General features: G+C 35.4%; 1 protein-coding gene across 1 annotated transcript in view; it reads left to right on the top strand.

Annotated features, from left to right (window-relative positions):
- Sf3b3 (splicing factor 3b subunit 3) overlaps positions 1-18,791 on the top strand; it is a 52,124-nt gene that overhangs the window by 607 nt on the left and 32,726 nt on the right. Inside the window, exons 2-6 of the mRNA XM_069845215.1 lie at positions 256-523; positions 12,993-13,163; positions 13,879-14,051; positions 15,045-15,299; positions 18,311-18,552. Of these exons, the coding sequence (XP_069701316.1) occupies positions 298-523; positions 12,993-13,163; positions 13,879-14,051; positions 15,045-15,299; positions 18,311-18,552 (1,067 nt within the window). The 5' untranslated portion in view covers positions 256-297. The remainder of the gene's footprint in view (positions 1-255; positions 524-12,992; positions 13,164-13,878; positions 14,052-15,044; positions 15,300-18,310; positions 18,553-18,791) is intronic.

Genomic DNA, 18,791 nt, shown 5'->3' with positions numbered 1-18,791 from the left:
GGGCTACAATTTGAGACATAATACTCATTTTTTTTATCGAGTTTTAAACCATGGTATGTGCTGAATAATAGTTCAAAACAATGTATACATTTTTTTTAAATTTCAGTTACAGCAGTAGAAATAATACTTAGGCCAATGCTGATTTTCTTTGTTAGGAACTTTAGGTTAAATCTAAAATACCGTATATCATCACCAAGTGGTGAAATAATACACTACTGTTAATCTATTCTGAACACTTGCTAATGTTTGTTACAGATAATGCATTGAATTCATTGCCTGTTAGTGGACATATTCAGGATGCATCTGTACAACTTAACTTTGCAACGTGCCACTGGCATTACCCATGCTGTACATGGGAATTTTAGTGGTAGCAAAATGCAGGAGATCTTGGTATCAAGGGGAAAGTCTCTGGAATTGTTGCGTCCCGATCCTAACACTGGAAAAGTGCATACACTGCTGACTGTTGAAGTGTTTGGAATAATTCGTTCCTTAATGGCTTTCAGGTTAACAGGTGGAACAAAAGGTAAGGATTTTTGTATAATTTTAGTTTACGATAGGCTATTCTTTCTTTCTTTCCTTCCTCTCTCTCTCTCTCTCTCTCTCTCTCTCTCTCTCTCTCTCTCTCTCTCTCTCTCTCTCTCGTAACAATATGTCTGACCATAAAACTGGCGGGCCCTGGTTGAGGGATTTTTCGGGGTTTTCCCCCTCAACCGATTAAGAGCAAGTTCTGGATAACTTTCGGCTCTTGGACCCTGGAGTGATTTCGCTGGCATTATCTTTATTTTACTCGGACGCTAGATAACCATCGCTGTTGATTAGCCTACGCATAAAAACCAGATCTTTCCCTTTATAGCCATCACTCCTGCCTTGTTCACATAAAATCAATTGTCGGCAGTTTTTGTATTATGATTAAATAATTTGGGAGATTTTATAAAATATTGTTCTGATTTCATTCTACAACAAATTTCTGTCGATATACAATTTAGTTTAATCAGTGATGAAGTTATTAGTGGAATAATATTATTGATAATAATTTTTAAAAAGTAATATACCTATTGGAAAATTTTAGAACACGGATTGCACCTACCAAATTATGTCTTAAAATACTAAAAAGAGCAGATTTGTCTGCGTTTGTGGAATGCGCATTATTATATTTACGAAAAGGCAATTTTCAGTGCCAATAATTTATTTTGTGTGCACAAGGTTGGAATTTTGAAGTAAGAGGGAAAGGGTGCAATCCATGTTCTGGAGTTTACCAACGAGAGCAATCTTAACACACTTCAGTTGAACTGGTACCTAGTTTACCATTGTCCTAAATTCTGTGGTCCAGGGTAATTCATTTGACTGTAATGAAGAGAAGTTCTTGGATTTGTGCCTTGGACCAAAGAACAATGAACAGAATTTTCTGTATTAAAGAAAAACTGACAAATTAATCTAAATCCATAACTACTAGTGCTGTTAAAGTTTAACTTACCATTGTGGATTGGGATGAAATTTGAATGTCCGGTATCATAATTATGCAAAATGCATGTCGCATTTAATATTTTGAAAAGTGAGTTCTTAGTCTTTTTTCAACAATTTTGCATGCATGCTAAAACATGTTCCTCATTTTACAAGAAAATGTATACTTGTACAGATATCACTTTTGAAGTTTTGTTTATGGTATTTGCTACTTGAAGAAAAATGATAGCTTCACAATTAATTAATTTTGTTACCTGATTCTTAGCTAACGCCACAATCTAGTATATACTGTCACGAAGCTCAATACGTAGTAAACATGCATCCATAGATAGTTGCTAACCACTAGGATCGCTCCTATTGCCTTATTACAGACAATGCGAAATAGTACCTGCACAGTCTATTGTTCCTAGTACCCTCATAAACTCAAGCTTCGTGAATATATACTAGACTGTGCTAACGCTGTGTTTGGTTCTGCATTATCTGGGTACTATTGATATCAGTGATTACAACAAATATACATTACTAACTTCGTTTTATAAAGACAAACAAATTTCAGCATACAGTGACATAATTATAAAACGAGAAGAGACGTGCTGTATTTCATTTCACATAGTGAAAAAGTTTAATGGCTGCTGATATGAAACATGGCTTCAACTGTAACATTCTTAAAACTGTAAGTTTGTGCATTTGCACAGAGTAAACAAATCGATCTGAATATGCTTACCATTTTGAATACGATTCTCCCAATCTTTATTTTCATTCAGTTTTCAGTGACTATTGAAAACTATTTCAATATGGAAGCTTAAGTTTCGAAAGTAATTCGACATGTTAGCACAGTTTAGTATGTACAGTCACGAAGCTTGAGTTGTGAGGGTGCTAGGAACAATAGACTGTGCCGGTATTATTTCGCATTGTCTGTAATGAGGCGATATTAGCTATCCTAGTGGTTATCTATGGATGCATATTTACTAAGTATTGAGCTGCAGTGATGTTAGCATGTTCGCCATCCTGTAAGCCTTGTCTGTAAACAATGTTGCGTTTTCTAAATGAGGCATGCGAAGGTTTAATATTCTGGCTGTTAATGTAGAGTGGTAAGGAAAATACAAAACACTGTGTTATAATACCAGTATGACTTTTCAGCATACAGAATTGTGCTTCCTCTTGGTAAAATAGATGTCAGATCAAACAAATGGCTATTGTTCATGCTCTTATCGTATTGATTTAGTTTTGAATACAATAATGCGTTTTCATGCACCCTTATTGAATGTGATACTGTCCTACTTTTTAGGTGTGTCGGCCTTGATACTGAGATTATTTTGAATCTCCATTTTCATGGAGATTTCAATACTTTAAGCATATTCAAATAGATTTGAGTACTTCTTGAAAATGTAATACAATATATGGTGAAACGAGTGTTGAGCGACTTTCGCCGATTTTGGAATAGACACTGACGCACTTGAACTGCCAACATAGAAAACAAAAAATCACACTCAATTGCTTTCACCTTCATCTTGACGGGATAATAAAAGCCTAAACTAACCTAACTTAAGTGCGTCTGTGTCTATTCCAAAATCGGTGGAAGTCGCTCAACGCTTGTTTAACCCAATATATAATAATTTTATTTCTCAATACCCGATTTAGAAAATATAAGTACAGTAAAATTTAAACTTAAAATTAAAGAAATTATTCAGGTAAATAGTTGTATAAATCTTTCATTGTAATTAATAATAATTACTTATTTTATCACGTATTGTTTGTGGTAATAATAAGAAAACCACATAAGTGTGCAAGGATCGTAAGTTGTCTTGTGTACTGAACTGTGTAACAGTTGTTATCAATTGTGTACAGCACAACACATGATACCTATCACAGCACCACTATAATTTACACACGCAGTTATTTACTTCTTGAAAATGCATCTTGCCACATGCTTTATAATGGAAGCCATGGACTGTTAATCTTGTTACATGTCTAATTTTTTTGGTTTGCTGCAGTCCAGCTTCTGTCGAACATAGCGCTGATGGTGTAAAACTCGTCAACGTCAGATCTCTTCAAGTGATTCGTCGCTTGAAGTTCTTTGTGACCATCAGTAGGTGGCAGCAGTAGCTTCTCAATCAGACATTTTGTTCTTATATACAGTGACTTTATAGACTTTCATAAAACAATACATACCAGCCAGTGCTTTACAAATGTTAGAGAAGGTCTGAGCTTTCTTGAATTCTAGATTTATTTTGAATTGTTTGAGTGAATCACAACATGTCATCATCTGCGGTCTATATTCTTGATGTGAAGGGCAAGCTCCTCATATCAAGAAACTACCGAGGTGATATTGACCTTGGTGTTATTGAAAAGTTCATGCCTTTACTTATGGAAAAGGAGGAAGAAGGCATGCTGACACCAATTCTACAAACATCAGAATGTACATTTGCATACATAAAATACAACAATTTATACATCGTATCCACAACAAAGAAAAATGCCAATATAGCATTAGTTTTTGTGTTTCTTCATAAGATAGTGCAGGTCATGATTCAGTATTTTAAGGAACTTGAAGAAGAAAGTATACGAGACAATTTTGTTGTAATTTACGAACTTCTAGACGAACTACTTGACTTTGGATATCCTCAAACAACTGACAGTAAAATATTACAAGAATATATAACACAAGAAGGTCACAAGCTAGAAATCCAAGCTCGAATTCCAATGGCAGTTACAAATGCTGTATCTTGGCGATCGGAAGGCATCAAATATAGGAAGAATGAGGTCTTCCTTGATGTCATTGAGTCTGTTAATTTATTGGCAAATGCTAACGGCAATGTGTTAAGAAGCGAAATTGTAGGCGCCATCAAAATGCGTGTCTACTTAAGTGGTATGCCAGAACTTCGACTTGGATTAAATGACAAAGTCTTGTTTGAAAGTACAGGTCGAGGCAAATCTAAATCAGTTGAGTTGGAAGATGTGAAGTTCCATCAGTGTGTCCGTTTATCCAGATTTGAAAATGATAGAACAATTTCCTTCATTCCGCCTGATGGTGAATTTGAGCTGATGTCATATCGTCTAAACACTCACGTAAAACCATTAATCTGGATTGAGTCTGTGATCGAACGTCATGCGCATAGTCGTGTGGAGTACATGATCAGAGCAAAATCTCAGTTCAAGCGTAGGTCTACTGCCAATAATGTTGAGATAGTAATTCCTGTTCCTGTTGATGCAGACTCGCCTAAATTTAAAACTACCATTGGAAGTGTCAAATATGCTCCAGAACGAAATGCTATCACCTGGACTGTGAAATCATTCCCTGGTGGCAAAGAGTATTTAATGCGGGCACATTTTGGTTTACCAAGTGTAGAAAGTGAGGATTCCGAAGGGAAACCTCCAATTCAAGTGAAATTTGAAATCCCCTACTTCACTACATCTGGTATACAAGTTCGCTACTTGAAAATCATTGAAAAAAGCGGTTACCAAGCACTGCCATGGGTTCGTTACATCACTCAAAATGGAGACTACCAACTTAGAACTAATTAAAGCATTTCATTAATTTGTATGATGTGGATATTTTTCAGTTATTAAGATTTTAATTTTACAAAGTTTGTTATGAATGTTAAATGTTTAAAGAATGGTTAATGAATTGTAAGTATGGAGTAGCCCAAAAAATGTACGCACGTCTTTACACTAAAATTATTAGGCCTACTCTAAAATCATAAGTGCTGTATTTATACGACAAGCATAACATGAGAGGTGTCTTTGAATTTTGGAGTCAATGTAGGTATAGATTCCAAACACTGCTGATGCTGCCAAACTGCTATACGAACTATGTTCTATAATGTATCCAGTGTGATAGCTGCACACAACATTACGATATTTTCTTGTAGCACATCCAGTGTAGTTGACTTTCTCTGATAAATATAATTCTTTAGAGTTCCCGATATGTAGAAGTTGAGAGGTGTTAAGTCCGGGGACTGTGGTGGGAACTCAATAGCACATCTCTGACCTATCCATCGACCTGGTATAGTTTCATCCAGATACGTCCTGACATCTCTATGGTAGTGCCATGGAATGTCTTTTGTTTCTGATAAAAGTGCTCATCCCTATACAGCACTCGAATTGCAGGTAAAATTGATGTCTGAAGCATATCAAGATAGATCACACCGGTAACTGTGCTCTCGAAAAGAACAGTCAGTTAAACCACAGGATGACAAATCTCACCGTGTGGATTTTCAGAGACCAAGTACACACAGTTTAGAGTGCCATTCACTTTGAATTGCGCGTCAGACCAGACAACCTTCCCTGAAAATGTTCATCCTCATGCACCATGCTTTCAAAACCACTCACAGTATTGGAGTTTTCGATCTGAGTCTTTCATAGCATGTAGCAATCTTGGAATGTACACCTTCCACTTTGCACTCTTCAAAATTCGTTGTACAGACCCAGAAACAAAATTCAGGTTGCCCAAATTTTGTTTCTGGTTCTGTACATTTCAAAGACTAACTCCAGTTTCATGTGAACACTGTTGCACAAACTTCTGTGGTGTGCATGTAAATTGTAACACCACAGTGGAGATAGCTAGAGTTGTATAATGTCCATGGTCGCCCAGATCTTTGTGCACATCGCCTACAGTACTGTCAACTTCGAATTTATCCCGAATGTTTTCAAACTTAAAGTACCATTTCATCACTGCCTTCCATTGTTCAAACTACAACCTTGCTTCACTGTTCTATCACTCAAGGACATCAGCGTCTACACCATCTGTTGAAAAAACAGTACATATCCTCACCTTGAACTAGAAATCTCACTTCAGTTTCTTTCTGAAGGTACTGACGAATAAAGAGTGTGTATTTTTTGGATTACTCTATAATTAATTCATTGAGAAAGAGAATGCTACTTTGTTGAGCCTTGTGTGATTTCGTAAAAAAAGTTGAGTTATTTAGCATTAGTTTTGAAGCATGATGTATATCATAAAATAATGCAGTAAATATGTAATTGCTTTGTTTCTTCTAAGTCAGGAATTAAAAGATTTCTTTACATAGTCATGTTTCATTTCTAGAGTTAGTATCCTAGTTTAAAGGTATTTCATTGGCCATAAAATTATGTAGTATTTGCATTTGTCAGAACTATGCAGTTGTGAGTCATTTTAACACTAATCCTAGAACAATTTCCTGGACATGAGTTTGAATCTTAATTGAAACAGACTAGTGGCTTGTTTTTGCTGAGATTTACCTAACTGTAAGGGAGCCGCCATGGTATTCTAGTGGCTAGAGCGCTGGACTTATAATTCTGTGAACCTGGGTTCGATCCCCAATGTACTCCCGATTTATAACTTGTGTTGGGGAAGCCTATGGTCCTGGTAACAGGTTTTCTCTGGGAACTTCGATTCTCCTGTGACATCCCAACAAATTTACATCATATCTCATTACGGTAGTGTAGACCAGTCTCCTACGGCACATCCTGGACAAAGACTTTGTCGGTAAATTGATTGACACAACTGGCTTCATATGGGTGTGTGACTAACAGTCAAGTATCCACTTGAAAAAGAAAACTGTAAGACAAATGTCAGGTAATCCTTCTGGCAAATTCTTGGACTCACCTCGCTATCACCAAATCCACTGATCCTACCGAGATAACCACACATTTGACACAGATATAGATATAAAATGTATTAGTAAAAAAAGTGTAAAAAGAAAAAGAATACTGTTGGTACAGATAGAGTTCTCTTCGAGAGTGCATGATATGAAAGTGCCTTCCAGGAGGCAAAATGAATAATTCTGATTCCAAGGCGAAAAGTGATGATTTAATTTTTGGAGAAAATGAGATTTTTTGATATGTTGTGCATCCTGATGATATCTTTATTGCGGCAAAAGATGACATGTATATCTCTATTATTTTCCTCTGTAATCCATTGTTATGCAACATGATGACTATGATTTTATATAGTTCAAACTTAAGTGCTTGCACATGAAAACTGCAAAAAATATTATCACATTTTGCCTTGGTGCCACAGAATTCTAACAGTAAGGGCATAATTTCAGAAGTACGAGGAACAATTTTGTCATAAGGTTATTATAATTTTGCATGTCACCAATACATTCTCTTAACCAATTATTTATGCAATATGTGTGAAAAATGGAACTTCTACACTTTACTCACACATGCAATGAGAAAACCATTTGAGGTAGATAAAGATACATTTACTAAAATATAAAAAACAATATTATAATTAATTAATAAAACATTACACACTCGAACTTGCTAGGTCCACTTTTGTTAACACATATTAGTGCCTCTGTCATAGCTCAGTTTGTTAAGGCGCTTGCCTGCTGATCTGGAGTTGCGGTCAGGCACGGGTTCGATTCCCACTCGGACTGATTACCTGGTTAGGTTTTTCTCCAACCGCAAGGCAAATGTGAGTAATCTATGACAAATCCTCAGCCTCATCTCGACAAATATCTCCCGATCACCAATCACATCTATGCTAAATCATTTTGTAGTTGATACCGCGTCTTTAAATAACCGAGTAAAGAAAAAAAAAAGAATGTGTATTAATCGTACCATCATATAAGAAATTGAAGTTTAAAAAAAAAATTGAACCAAGAAAACTCTGGCACCCCATAAATTTTAGTCGTCACAGTGACCTGGCTCCTGGGATTTGTCTACCCCTGTATATCATTGCTGCGCTTTCAAAAACCGTTATGTGCACTTAAAACATTTTTCAGGTGAAAGGAAAAAGCATTGTTATTTAGTCTACTGTCTGAAAATAGGTTTGAACCTCACAAGTGACATCAATAAGCATCACTCATGAGGCAACTAAGGAAGTAATGGGGTAGGGTGGTCAGTTCCTTTTCTCCTCCATTGTATACATCGCTGACTAGTTACATATTACACTAATCAGATTTCAGAGGTATATGAGCAATTGTTCTTCTGACACACATCGTCAAGTGAGATGTACATGTCAGGCAGAACCTCAGTCAGTGGTAAAAAAAAAAAGCATCGCTTTTTATTTTCTTAATTTTCACAGCTACTTTCTATATAATTTCCCGAAAGTGGCTTTGAAAATGATGTGTTAATTTTTTTTTTCTTTCTTCTGAAAAATCTGTTAAAATGCACACAGCAGATCCTGGAGGCGCAGCAGCGATAATGCTTTTTTATTCATAAGCATCTGAGAACAAGAAATGGCAAAAATTATATAGGGACCTCAAGCCCCAAGGTAATCACCAGTTGCCACCTTGAGACTACTCAAGGTCATGCCTGCCTTGAGAATCTCCTCCACAAGATTGACATCCTGCCCTCAGCTAACTGCACCTTATGTGACAACGAAGTCAAGATGGATGCATCACACCTGGAAGTCTGCCCAGCAGTAATGACTGAAATCTGCGCTATTGCAGAGTTTGACTGTTAATGGCTTAAATGTCAAATCTGCATTTAAATGTGACGTGTTAAAATATATTGCACTGTTATGATAAATTCAGAGTTCATGAAGCAGGAATGCACAGACGTATTTGCGCGAAAATCTCGAAATATGTGTATAATTCTTTCTCGTTTGTTCACTAGTTTACATTCCTCAATATGGCAGATGTGTAGCCTACTATAATGCAATAATGACACCATAAAACTGATCTATTTAAGTTTTCTAATTTGCTGTCCCCTTTCTGGTATCATCTTCCACTCACTTTAAATTTAATCTCTTTACATTTTTTCAGTATTTTTTATACGTAATCTTATACTCGTGTTACAACCTATTTACATTTAATTTATATTTAAACAACTATTATATTACATTATTTATCTTGATTATGCTAGGATTCGTTCCAAGTATCTCTTGATTTCTAATCTAGTACACCTCTTCATCTAGACCAGCCATTTTCAACCGGTGTGGTGCGAGAAAATTAAAATAGTGAAGGTTGTCATAGTAAATCGGAAAAATAAAAGTGAAAAAGAGTAGTAAAAAAGTTAGTCGACATTCAGCAAATGTGGCACAAATCAACATTCAATAAACTTATTTCCTTAGAAAGCATGTTGTAAATATTCAGATTGTCAATGTTAATACAGATAATACAATATAATATTTGTTTTATTCGGTCTTATGACAAATCAATTATTAAAACAATGACATATATTTCATAACATGTAGTCATTGAGTTTTATACAAAGTAAGTTACGAACGTTTTCGCCCATTCAGGCATCTTCAGGTTCTGTGTACAATATCTCATTATTAATCTGTATGATAATTACAATGATAGTCGATGAGATGGACTGTTTAAAATTGATCATGATATATATAAAATGTACAAACATATGCATAATTAAAATGTAATCATGTTACAAGGTCATAAAATTGTGAACACGGAGTGTTTTACATTCGGATGGAAGGGAACAGAATACCAAAGAAGATCTTAGAAGGGAAAATACATGGTAAAAGACCAATTGGAAGACCCAAAAATACATGGATAGATGCTGTAACGATAGATTCTCAGGACTATCTCGGAACAACTGCCTGGAGGAGATTAGCACAGGACAGGGACAGTTGGAGGAAGAAAATTGAGGAGGCTAAGGCTCGACTTTGGGCTGTGATGCCATCGTAGTAGTAGTAGTAGTAGTAGTAGTAGTAGTAGTAGTAGTAGTAGTAGTGTTTTACATTTTAAACTTCATAATACTCAGTGTAGATCTTGTTTTCCGCCTGAAACCCTCAAATTTTCCCTCTTCTTGGGAACCACTTACTTAGATTATATGAGTGTGCCACATGTTGAAAAAGGTTGAACAACCTATCTAGACTGATGCCCCTGGTTGTGGAGTCGAGTTTGGAATAGCATCCTCCATCTGTTACAGTCCTCCTAGCTTATTCTCTTTCACTACTACTCGTCAAGGTTCCCCCCCCCCCCTCCCTTTTTTCTCCAACATCCCCCTTTATTTGTACTTATCTTATTCTATTTCAAGAAGCTTTTTCCCCCTTTACTTTGTTTTTTCTTTGGTAATCTCTCATCACCTATTCTCGTAACATGCCCAGACCATTTAATTCTGTTTTCCGCCTCTATATCCTGCAATTTTGCAATCTCCAAAATATTTCTTATATCTTCATTTTTAACTCTCTCTCTTCGTATTTTCTGTACTATACTTTTAAGGAATTTCCTCTCTATTGTCTGAATTCTACTCTTTTCTTTTTTGTCATAGTTCAAATTTCCACTGCCTGCATATGTCAAGACTGGTTTAAAATATGAATTATACATGATTTTCTTGCACTTCTCAGATATATCTCCATTCCATAGTACTCGAATATGAACTTAACTGTCCCTATATATTACATTTTCGAGAACAATTTTAATATATCTGTAGCAGAAATAACTAAAATGCTCTCTCAATTATTATCACTCAATAAAAGAATTGTATTCCAATGGATACCATCCCATTGTGGAATCCTGGGAAACGAGAATGCGGATGCTTTAGCAAAGAAGGGCAGCACTGCTACTTACAGACTTGTTACTAAATCTACGTATTACTCTGTGAAGAGATTTATTAAATCTACGTACTTAGACTTCAACAAACAAAATTTGATAACTCAATCCCAAGGGAAAAAATGGAACTCTCTGCATCAAAATCCACAGTTAATTCCCGATTTACCACGAAAATCGTCTGTAGCTGCATTTAGATTGGCAACAGGCCATGATTGTTTGGCCAAACACCTGCATAGAATTGGAATATATCAGTCCCCTGACTGCCCATTGTGCAACTCAAACCAAGAAATGGATTCGGAACACCTCAAAATCTGTGCTTCAGTGGCTAGTCATGATAATATCTTTGAAAAATATTGGAGTGCAAGAGGTCAAATGACTTTATTGTCAAATGCCTGGCATTAGAAAACAACAACATATATCTGTAGGTGACTAAGGGGACTTCGTCCTCCTAATGCTCATAAATTCTTTAAAATCACATCAGCTGCATATACATTCATAGCATCGTAATTAGGGCCAGGATTTATATGCACAAAGACTGAAATCGGTGTAATATAAACAAGAAATATGGAAGAACATGCAAAATTCAATTTTTTTTTTTGTACAGTTTATATCCTTCTAAACATCGAAATGTGAATGATGTGTCGGGTAGGTATGTATGGCTTTTTATTTGACATTGAAGTTCAATATGTACACTTTATTTCTTTGTTTACCTTTTTCTGGTTGCAAAACATAACTAACAACCTTTCAGGATTCTCTGTTGTCATATCTTGTCTGTTACCTACAAGGATATTTTTAAATGCTGAAAATAATTCCAACATCACATGAGGTTACTGGACAAAATTTTACTGTACAAATTGTGAGTTGGCAAGATCCAGGTTTAAGCAAGCCACACTTTCTTGGCATGACTTCTTCAATTTGAGCACAATGCTGTGTTGTGTTATCTTGACAACCTCACGAGTGCGTCCTTGTGCGTGGGAAATGTGTCGTTACGGATTCTACTGTTTTGAATAATTTTGCAGGAGGCATTACAAACATCACACAAAAAATACAACAAAATCACGCACTTGACATTCAAGGTTACTAATGTGCCAACTGATAAGTGAAACACAGAAAAATAGGGGTGTGTTAGAATCAGACAGGTTGGGATGTTTGGGAATGCTTTGAAGTAGTTAAGTGGAACAAAAGCAAGGAGTGGTTTTAGTTTTTTCACAGGTGCTCTTCATATGTAAGAACTTCGCAGCCATTGAGTGGTCAACCAAAATATGTGTACTGACAACCAAACAGTCCTGAATCTTTTATGTTTACAAAATATGGAGGTTTGGGAGTTTATGTAGCAATATCCTGAAAATATGCAAAAATATTCACGATTAACTTCGCATATTTGTCATCACAAATGTTGAAAACATGTGAAGAGTCCACTGCAAGAATGATGGATGTCATTTGGAATACATTTTGCAGGAGAAGCAATTGAAAGTTTGAAATGCTTAGCGCTCAAAGCTTAACTGTGATTTTCCGATCATTACTGGACAATGACTATCAGTGTTAATGCCATATAACTCTGTATGTACATTCTATACATCTTAAACTATGCATTGACAGTCTTGGTTCATTTTCGACAAGAAAGTGATATCCATCATTCTTGCAGTGGACTCTTCATGTATAAAAATATTTTTGCATTATTTGCAACTGGCCAGTAAAAATATGCATTTGCATTGAAATATTGGCTCTGGTTATAAATAAGTTCACTTGAAGTAACCATATTCGGGAACTAATGAAAGACCATTTTCTGGAATGGAAAGTAAATGTAAGGGTAATAGTAGTGATTTCCTGTCTTACTAGTTTTGCTGACTCCATCTCACATGCATATTGTAAATTCTTTGCACTGTGGTATCTCCTATGTCTGGTTATCTCCACGCATAGGTCGCAAAGCAGTGCTAAAACAATTGAATGTTACAGCATCGTTGGTTCAAGACACCTTATGTCTTGATTCCTGGTTATCGTCATTCAACATTATATTATAGCTAATTATTTGTAATTGGTCTTATAGAGTGTATCTTTCTTTAGCTGATGTTAACTGTTTTCTTTCAGATTATATTGTCGTTGGATCAGATTCTGGACGGATTGTCATCTTGGAATATATTAGTTCAAAAAATATTTTTGAGAAAGTGCATCAAGAGACTTTTGGAAAGAGCGGTTGCAGAAGAATTGTACCTGGCCAGTATCTGGCAATTGACCCCAAAGGAAGAGCTGTTATGATAGGTATGTCGTAGAAATGTGTACTGTTATATTAGTTGCTCTGATTGTTGCTAAGTTAATTTTACACAAGAATTTAGAATCAATACAAATTTACAGTATTATAGTCCTGTTTCTCTTATTTCCGGCAGCCAATCACATTGCAGGTCGGCTACATTTAAACGTGCATTTTGTGATTCGCTGCTGATGATGTTATGCACTTCCTAAGCCTCAATAAATACTTAATATAATCGGCCGCCATTTTGGCTCTTTTGTTGAAGTTCGCAGAAAGCACACGAGAACGTTATTTGCTGCTCAATTACAGTGCGTTTGATTTATTATCGTTGAAGCTACGATATAATAATTTTTCACAGTGCGGCAAATAGATTCCTCGTCTGGTAGCTCAGCAACAAAAGAACAAAAATGGCGGACGATACCTACCTACCTAGACTTTATAGAGTCTTCACTTCCTAAGGCATAAGCAAAGAGGAGCAGTCACGCCGGAAATAATAGTGACGCGACTGTAACGCATGATTTGGTTTAAGAATATTTAAGATAAAAAAATTAGTGTTACGAAAATGATATGTTTTACTCTTCTTACAACAGTTTAGTTTTTATCTTATTGCCAATGGTACTAACATAATTAAAATTGTCTTATACAGAATTAAATAAAAGACACTTAAATGAAATTATTTACTGTGCCCCAAAGTAGTGTTTGTAGTAATGTTGACTATTTTTGCAGGTGCAATAGAAAAACAGAAGTTGGTTTACATTCTTAACAGAGATGCCGAAGCACGATTGACAATTTCTTCTCCTCTTGAAGCCCATAAAAGTAACACATTGGTTTATCATATGGTGGGTGTAGATGCTGGCTTTGAAAATCCAATGTTTGCCTGCTTGGAAATAGATTATGAGGTAATAATTTGGGAATATTAATATTTATTAATTTTCTGTTATGTATATTTTTTTCTTTTCTCGTCCTTCTTGACCTTTGTGTTTGCTTATAATTTTAATATGTAATTGGTTATAATTACTCGAAGAATGTAGATATTTATAAAGAATGTATTTAGGACGAGAAAAATTTTGTGTGATGGTGAACAAAGGAAATATGCAATTCTAATGACATTTGTTACATTTTGAAGTAAATTACCCACAGTTTTTATTTTATCGTAGACAAGTGCTATATTTTTTATCCGAAGTACCTGATATTGCACAAAAATAAGTCTATTACATTATTTATGGTAATTAGACTTAATAGACATATGTGCAGAAATCATAGGCTATCCAACTTGTCGCCTCCGACTGAACATGTTTTTAGTGGGAGTGAATCAAGGATGGAACAGTTTGTAATATGTACTTTTCATATTCCCATTACTCTAAATATTTTCATGTAAATAAATTAATTACTTGTTTATCGTTGTGAAATTTTCTTTGAAATTGTTTTAAGCAATCGGTATTTAATAGTAAAATTATATAATATTGGAGATCAGTATGTTTATTCGTGTCTTTGTCATTCAGTGTCTACTGTAGTAACATGTAATTCAGTTTTCTTAAAGTAGAATTATTTCATTGTAATTTTAGATATCACCACTAACATCAAGGATTTCCATACATACTTGCTTCATGGAATATTCAAATGATAGGAATTCCCCTAGAATTGATAATTGGTTTCCTCAGAAGATTATACCATGTGCTACATTACTCATTCTTTCTTATTGATTATAAGATGATAGTGGATTATGTTGAAAATTCTTATATAATGATAGAAAATGCCTCAACATTGTCTTTCTTCACCAAAATTTCCACTTGCCACTTATTTTGACTGTTGTGAAGGGTTTGGCAGAGCTTTCTCAAGAGTCTTAGTGTTGAAAAGAATTTCATTTGGAAATTTTCTTTTATTTTGTTTAGGAAGCAGACACTGATCCAACAGGAGAAGCTGCCCATAAGACACAGCAAACTTTGACTTTTTATGAACTGGATCTTGGTTTGAATCATGTTGTCCGTAAATACAGTGAACCATTGGAAGAGCACGCTAATTTCTTAGTATCTGTTCCTGGAGGCAATGATGGTCCTAGCGGAGTCCTCATTTGCTCAGAAAATTACCTCACATACAAGAACTTGGGTGATCAGCATGATATTCGTTGTCCAATTCCAAGGAGAAGGGTAAGTTTTGGTAACTTCTTTCACCATTCCTTTAAAGGCATTATTATATTATATAAAATAGTTTGTGGATGTGCTCATCTTCATGGGTATTAAACCATGAGTAATTTACTTGTGATATGTTAATGAGTGAGTGGACCAATCTTGGCCAAAAACGTAATGATAGGGGTCACAGGAATATAATAAAAAGGAAACTGATCAAATTATAATAGTGGTGCATCAATGGTGATACTGGTCACAGAAACCTGTTCTTCTGTCCTCTTCACCCGGATGAACTCGGTCACGTGTCATCTCTACAAAGGAAAGCATCATAGAAGAGTGTAGATAAAAAGAGACTGTGTCCAATTGTTACACATTCCGATTTTGTTAGACTGCTCTACTGCATTTGTTCGTTTATAACGATACAGAAAGATAAAAGAAGTATGGAGAACAATAAGATAACCCCGAATTTTTCACGCCATGAAATAGGAATTTTAGAGTTGTTGTTTTCTAATGCCGGCATTTGACAATAAAGTCATTTGACCTCTTACACTCCAATATTTTTCAAAGATATTATCATGGTCAGCCACTGAAGCACAGATTTTGAGGTGTTCTGAATCCATTTCTTGGTTTAAGTTGCACATTGGGCAGTTAGGGGACTGATATATTCCAATTCTATGCAGGTGTTTGGCCTGTTGCCAATCTATATGCAGCTACAGACGATTTTCATGGTAAATTGGGAATTAACTGTGGATTATGATGCAGAGAGTTCAATTTTTTCCCTTGGGATTGTATTATCAAATTTTGTTTGTTGAAGTCTAAGTATGTAGATTTAAAAAATCTTTTCACAGAGTAATCTGCAAATAGTGCTGTTTTCAAGTGTGATTCCTCTAATAGGGAGGGTAAGCCATTTATATAAATATTGAATAAAGTTGTGCTGAGGACAGCGTCTTGAGGTAGACCTCGATATGTTTGTCTGTAACTAGAAAGTGAGTTATTGAATTTAGTGGCAATGAATCTTTGACTAAGGAATTCTGATATCCATCTGAACATATTGCTGGAGTTGGTTGGCTTTTATACCAATATTCTTGACAACAATAAGACTTATGGATGTCCTTTGAATGAAAACCAAGCTACGTGGTTGAAGTTAGCCAAAGAATTTAGTATCACATTGTGATTTATATTTATTATTTTTGAAAATTCGCATAATATGCTATGGTATTTTTATTACTGTATTCACTTGCGTAATAGACGCACTTGTTTTTCCATAATTTTTGTATGAAAAATTCAGGGTGTGTATTATATGCAAGGAAAAAATTTCAAGGAAAAAAATCATAACTGGCCGACATCTCACGTGATAATCACAGCTGGTTTTGACATCTGACATTCAAGTAATATTGAAAATGATCAATTGTACATCTTAGAGCATTGGTATATCAAATGTGATGGTTGGTTCTAGCCTAGATCATATATGTAACAGATAGATCATCGCTATGTTAAAATCATTTGAAGAGAACAACTGCCAGGATCGCCGTCTGCTGTAAACGAATATGAGATGGCAGTACAGTCGCTAATGCAATTCAAATGGGAATTATGACGTGACTCCTTTTGTAACAACTAGATGGCAGCGTAGTAAACCTGACAAAAGTTGTTAACTTCAAAACCCATAAGGCCGACCTATCTATCTACTGTATATATATGATCTAGGGTTCTAGCAGACAACTTTTATCTTTGGTGTGCGTCTCTCTTCCAGCATTGCAAACTGCAACTGTATTCTTATATGTACACCAAAACTCAAGTCTTGTAGCAATGGACTATATGGATTAAAAACATTATATGAAACTTAACCAGAGTGTTTTAAGGTTAGCAAAATAGTTTCATGCACACTAGAATCTCGAGGTTCTGTCCACAACTTCTAAATACCACAGTTTGGTAATACTGGTCTCTCTCCTCACTTTTCTTCCTTGCGAAACATCAGGACCAGAGACAGATGACTGTATATTACAGTGAAACCTCTCCTTACGGACACCCCCAAGATACGGACACTCCTCATATACGGACAGACTTTTATGTCCCTACTGAAATAATATAGAAATAATGATACATTTAACTCTGGTTTACGGACACTCTCAGACACGGACACGGACAACTGTTTCACAATCCTAAAGCTTGCTTTACCTCCTGACTGCGGACAAAACTTGGATTTGAAGACCTAATGTGTTACAAAAATGGAAAATTTAGTATAGAAATTCCTTAACATGAAAGAAGACAATAAGGGTCTCGTACGCTACCACTATCACAGCCAGCTACCCCTTGTTAGCTGGAAGCGGGTGGATAAACAAAGTCATTAAACTATTTAACCTGTCTGATGGGTCCAAGGTTTCCGCAATCGTGAAATTGTATTCAACACATGATAGGGTTAGTAGGATTATTCTCTTCACTTCAATCAGTTGTTTTGTTTCGAGATACATGGCACCTGAGCTTAAAGGTTAAGTTGAAAACTGTGACTACAGTACTGCATAACTGTAGACCTAGAATAAAATTGCATGGCACAGTTCTGTATTTTCCTTTTCCGGTCTTATCTACTGTATTTCAAAGTTGTAAAGAATTTACTGCAGTACAGTATACTGTATTTAGAATTAAACTGCAGTAATACATTTCATTTAAAGCGTGAAGGGGTACATAATGCATATTATAAATTTACTGTTAGATTGGGGAGCCTACCTCCCAATAAAGGACACCTCCCAGATGCGGACAGATTGTTACGTCCCTTCGATGTCCGTAAATGAGAGGTTTCACTGTATATGGTATTGCCAAGAACTCAGCATTACTTACTATCATTGTTTGTCTTATCTTATTTCTTATTATTTCACGTCTGGAATGTTGGCTGAATATCTGAATAACTTTTTAGTCCATTTCCATTGATAATAATTTTGACTGCAAATTTTAAGATACCTGCAGTAAATGTTGCTACATTTATGTATAACTTGTTTTCCCTCCGTTGTTTGGTGAAAAGAATCTTATTTGTATTTCAGAATGATTTGGATGATCCAGAGCGGGGAATGATCTTTGTATGCTCAGCGACACACAAAACGAAATCCATGTTCTTCTTCCTGGCCCAGACTGAACAGGGTGACATTTTTAAAATTACTCTGGAAACTGACGAGGATATGGTAACTGAGATAAAACTGAAATACTTCGATACAGTTCCAGTTGCCTCTGCTATGTGTGTTATGAAAACTGGATTCTTGTTTGTTGCTTCTGAATTTGGTAACCAGTAAGTGTTAATTTCATATTATGCTATATATTGTACTACTTCATTATAATATATAGGCCTTTATCACCACCTTTCTCTTTTATACATTTTTAAATCTAAAGCAATAGGAATTGGCATTGTCGTTTTAAATCTGCTGTGTACATTTAGTGTATCATCAACCTGTTATGTTTTATATTTATTTATATTCTAACAATTCTGCGGAATTTTCTGCACAAAATTATGTATGTATTTTGGACGTT

The sequence above is a fragment of the Periplaneta americana genome, chromosome 14 (assembly GCF_040183065.1).
Source record: "Periplaneta americana isolate PAMFEO1 chromosome 14, P.americana_PAMFEO1_priV1, whole genome shotgun sequence".
NCBI lineage: Eukaryota > Metazoa > Arthropoda > Insecta > Blattodea > Blattidae > Periplaneta > Periplaneta americana.
The sequence above is the reverse complement of the archived record's forward strand: the minus strand, read 5'-3'. Positions and strand labels throughout refer to the sequence as shown.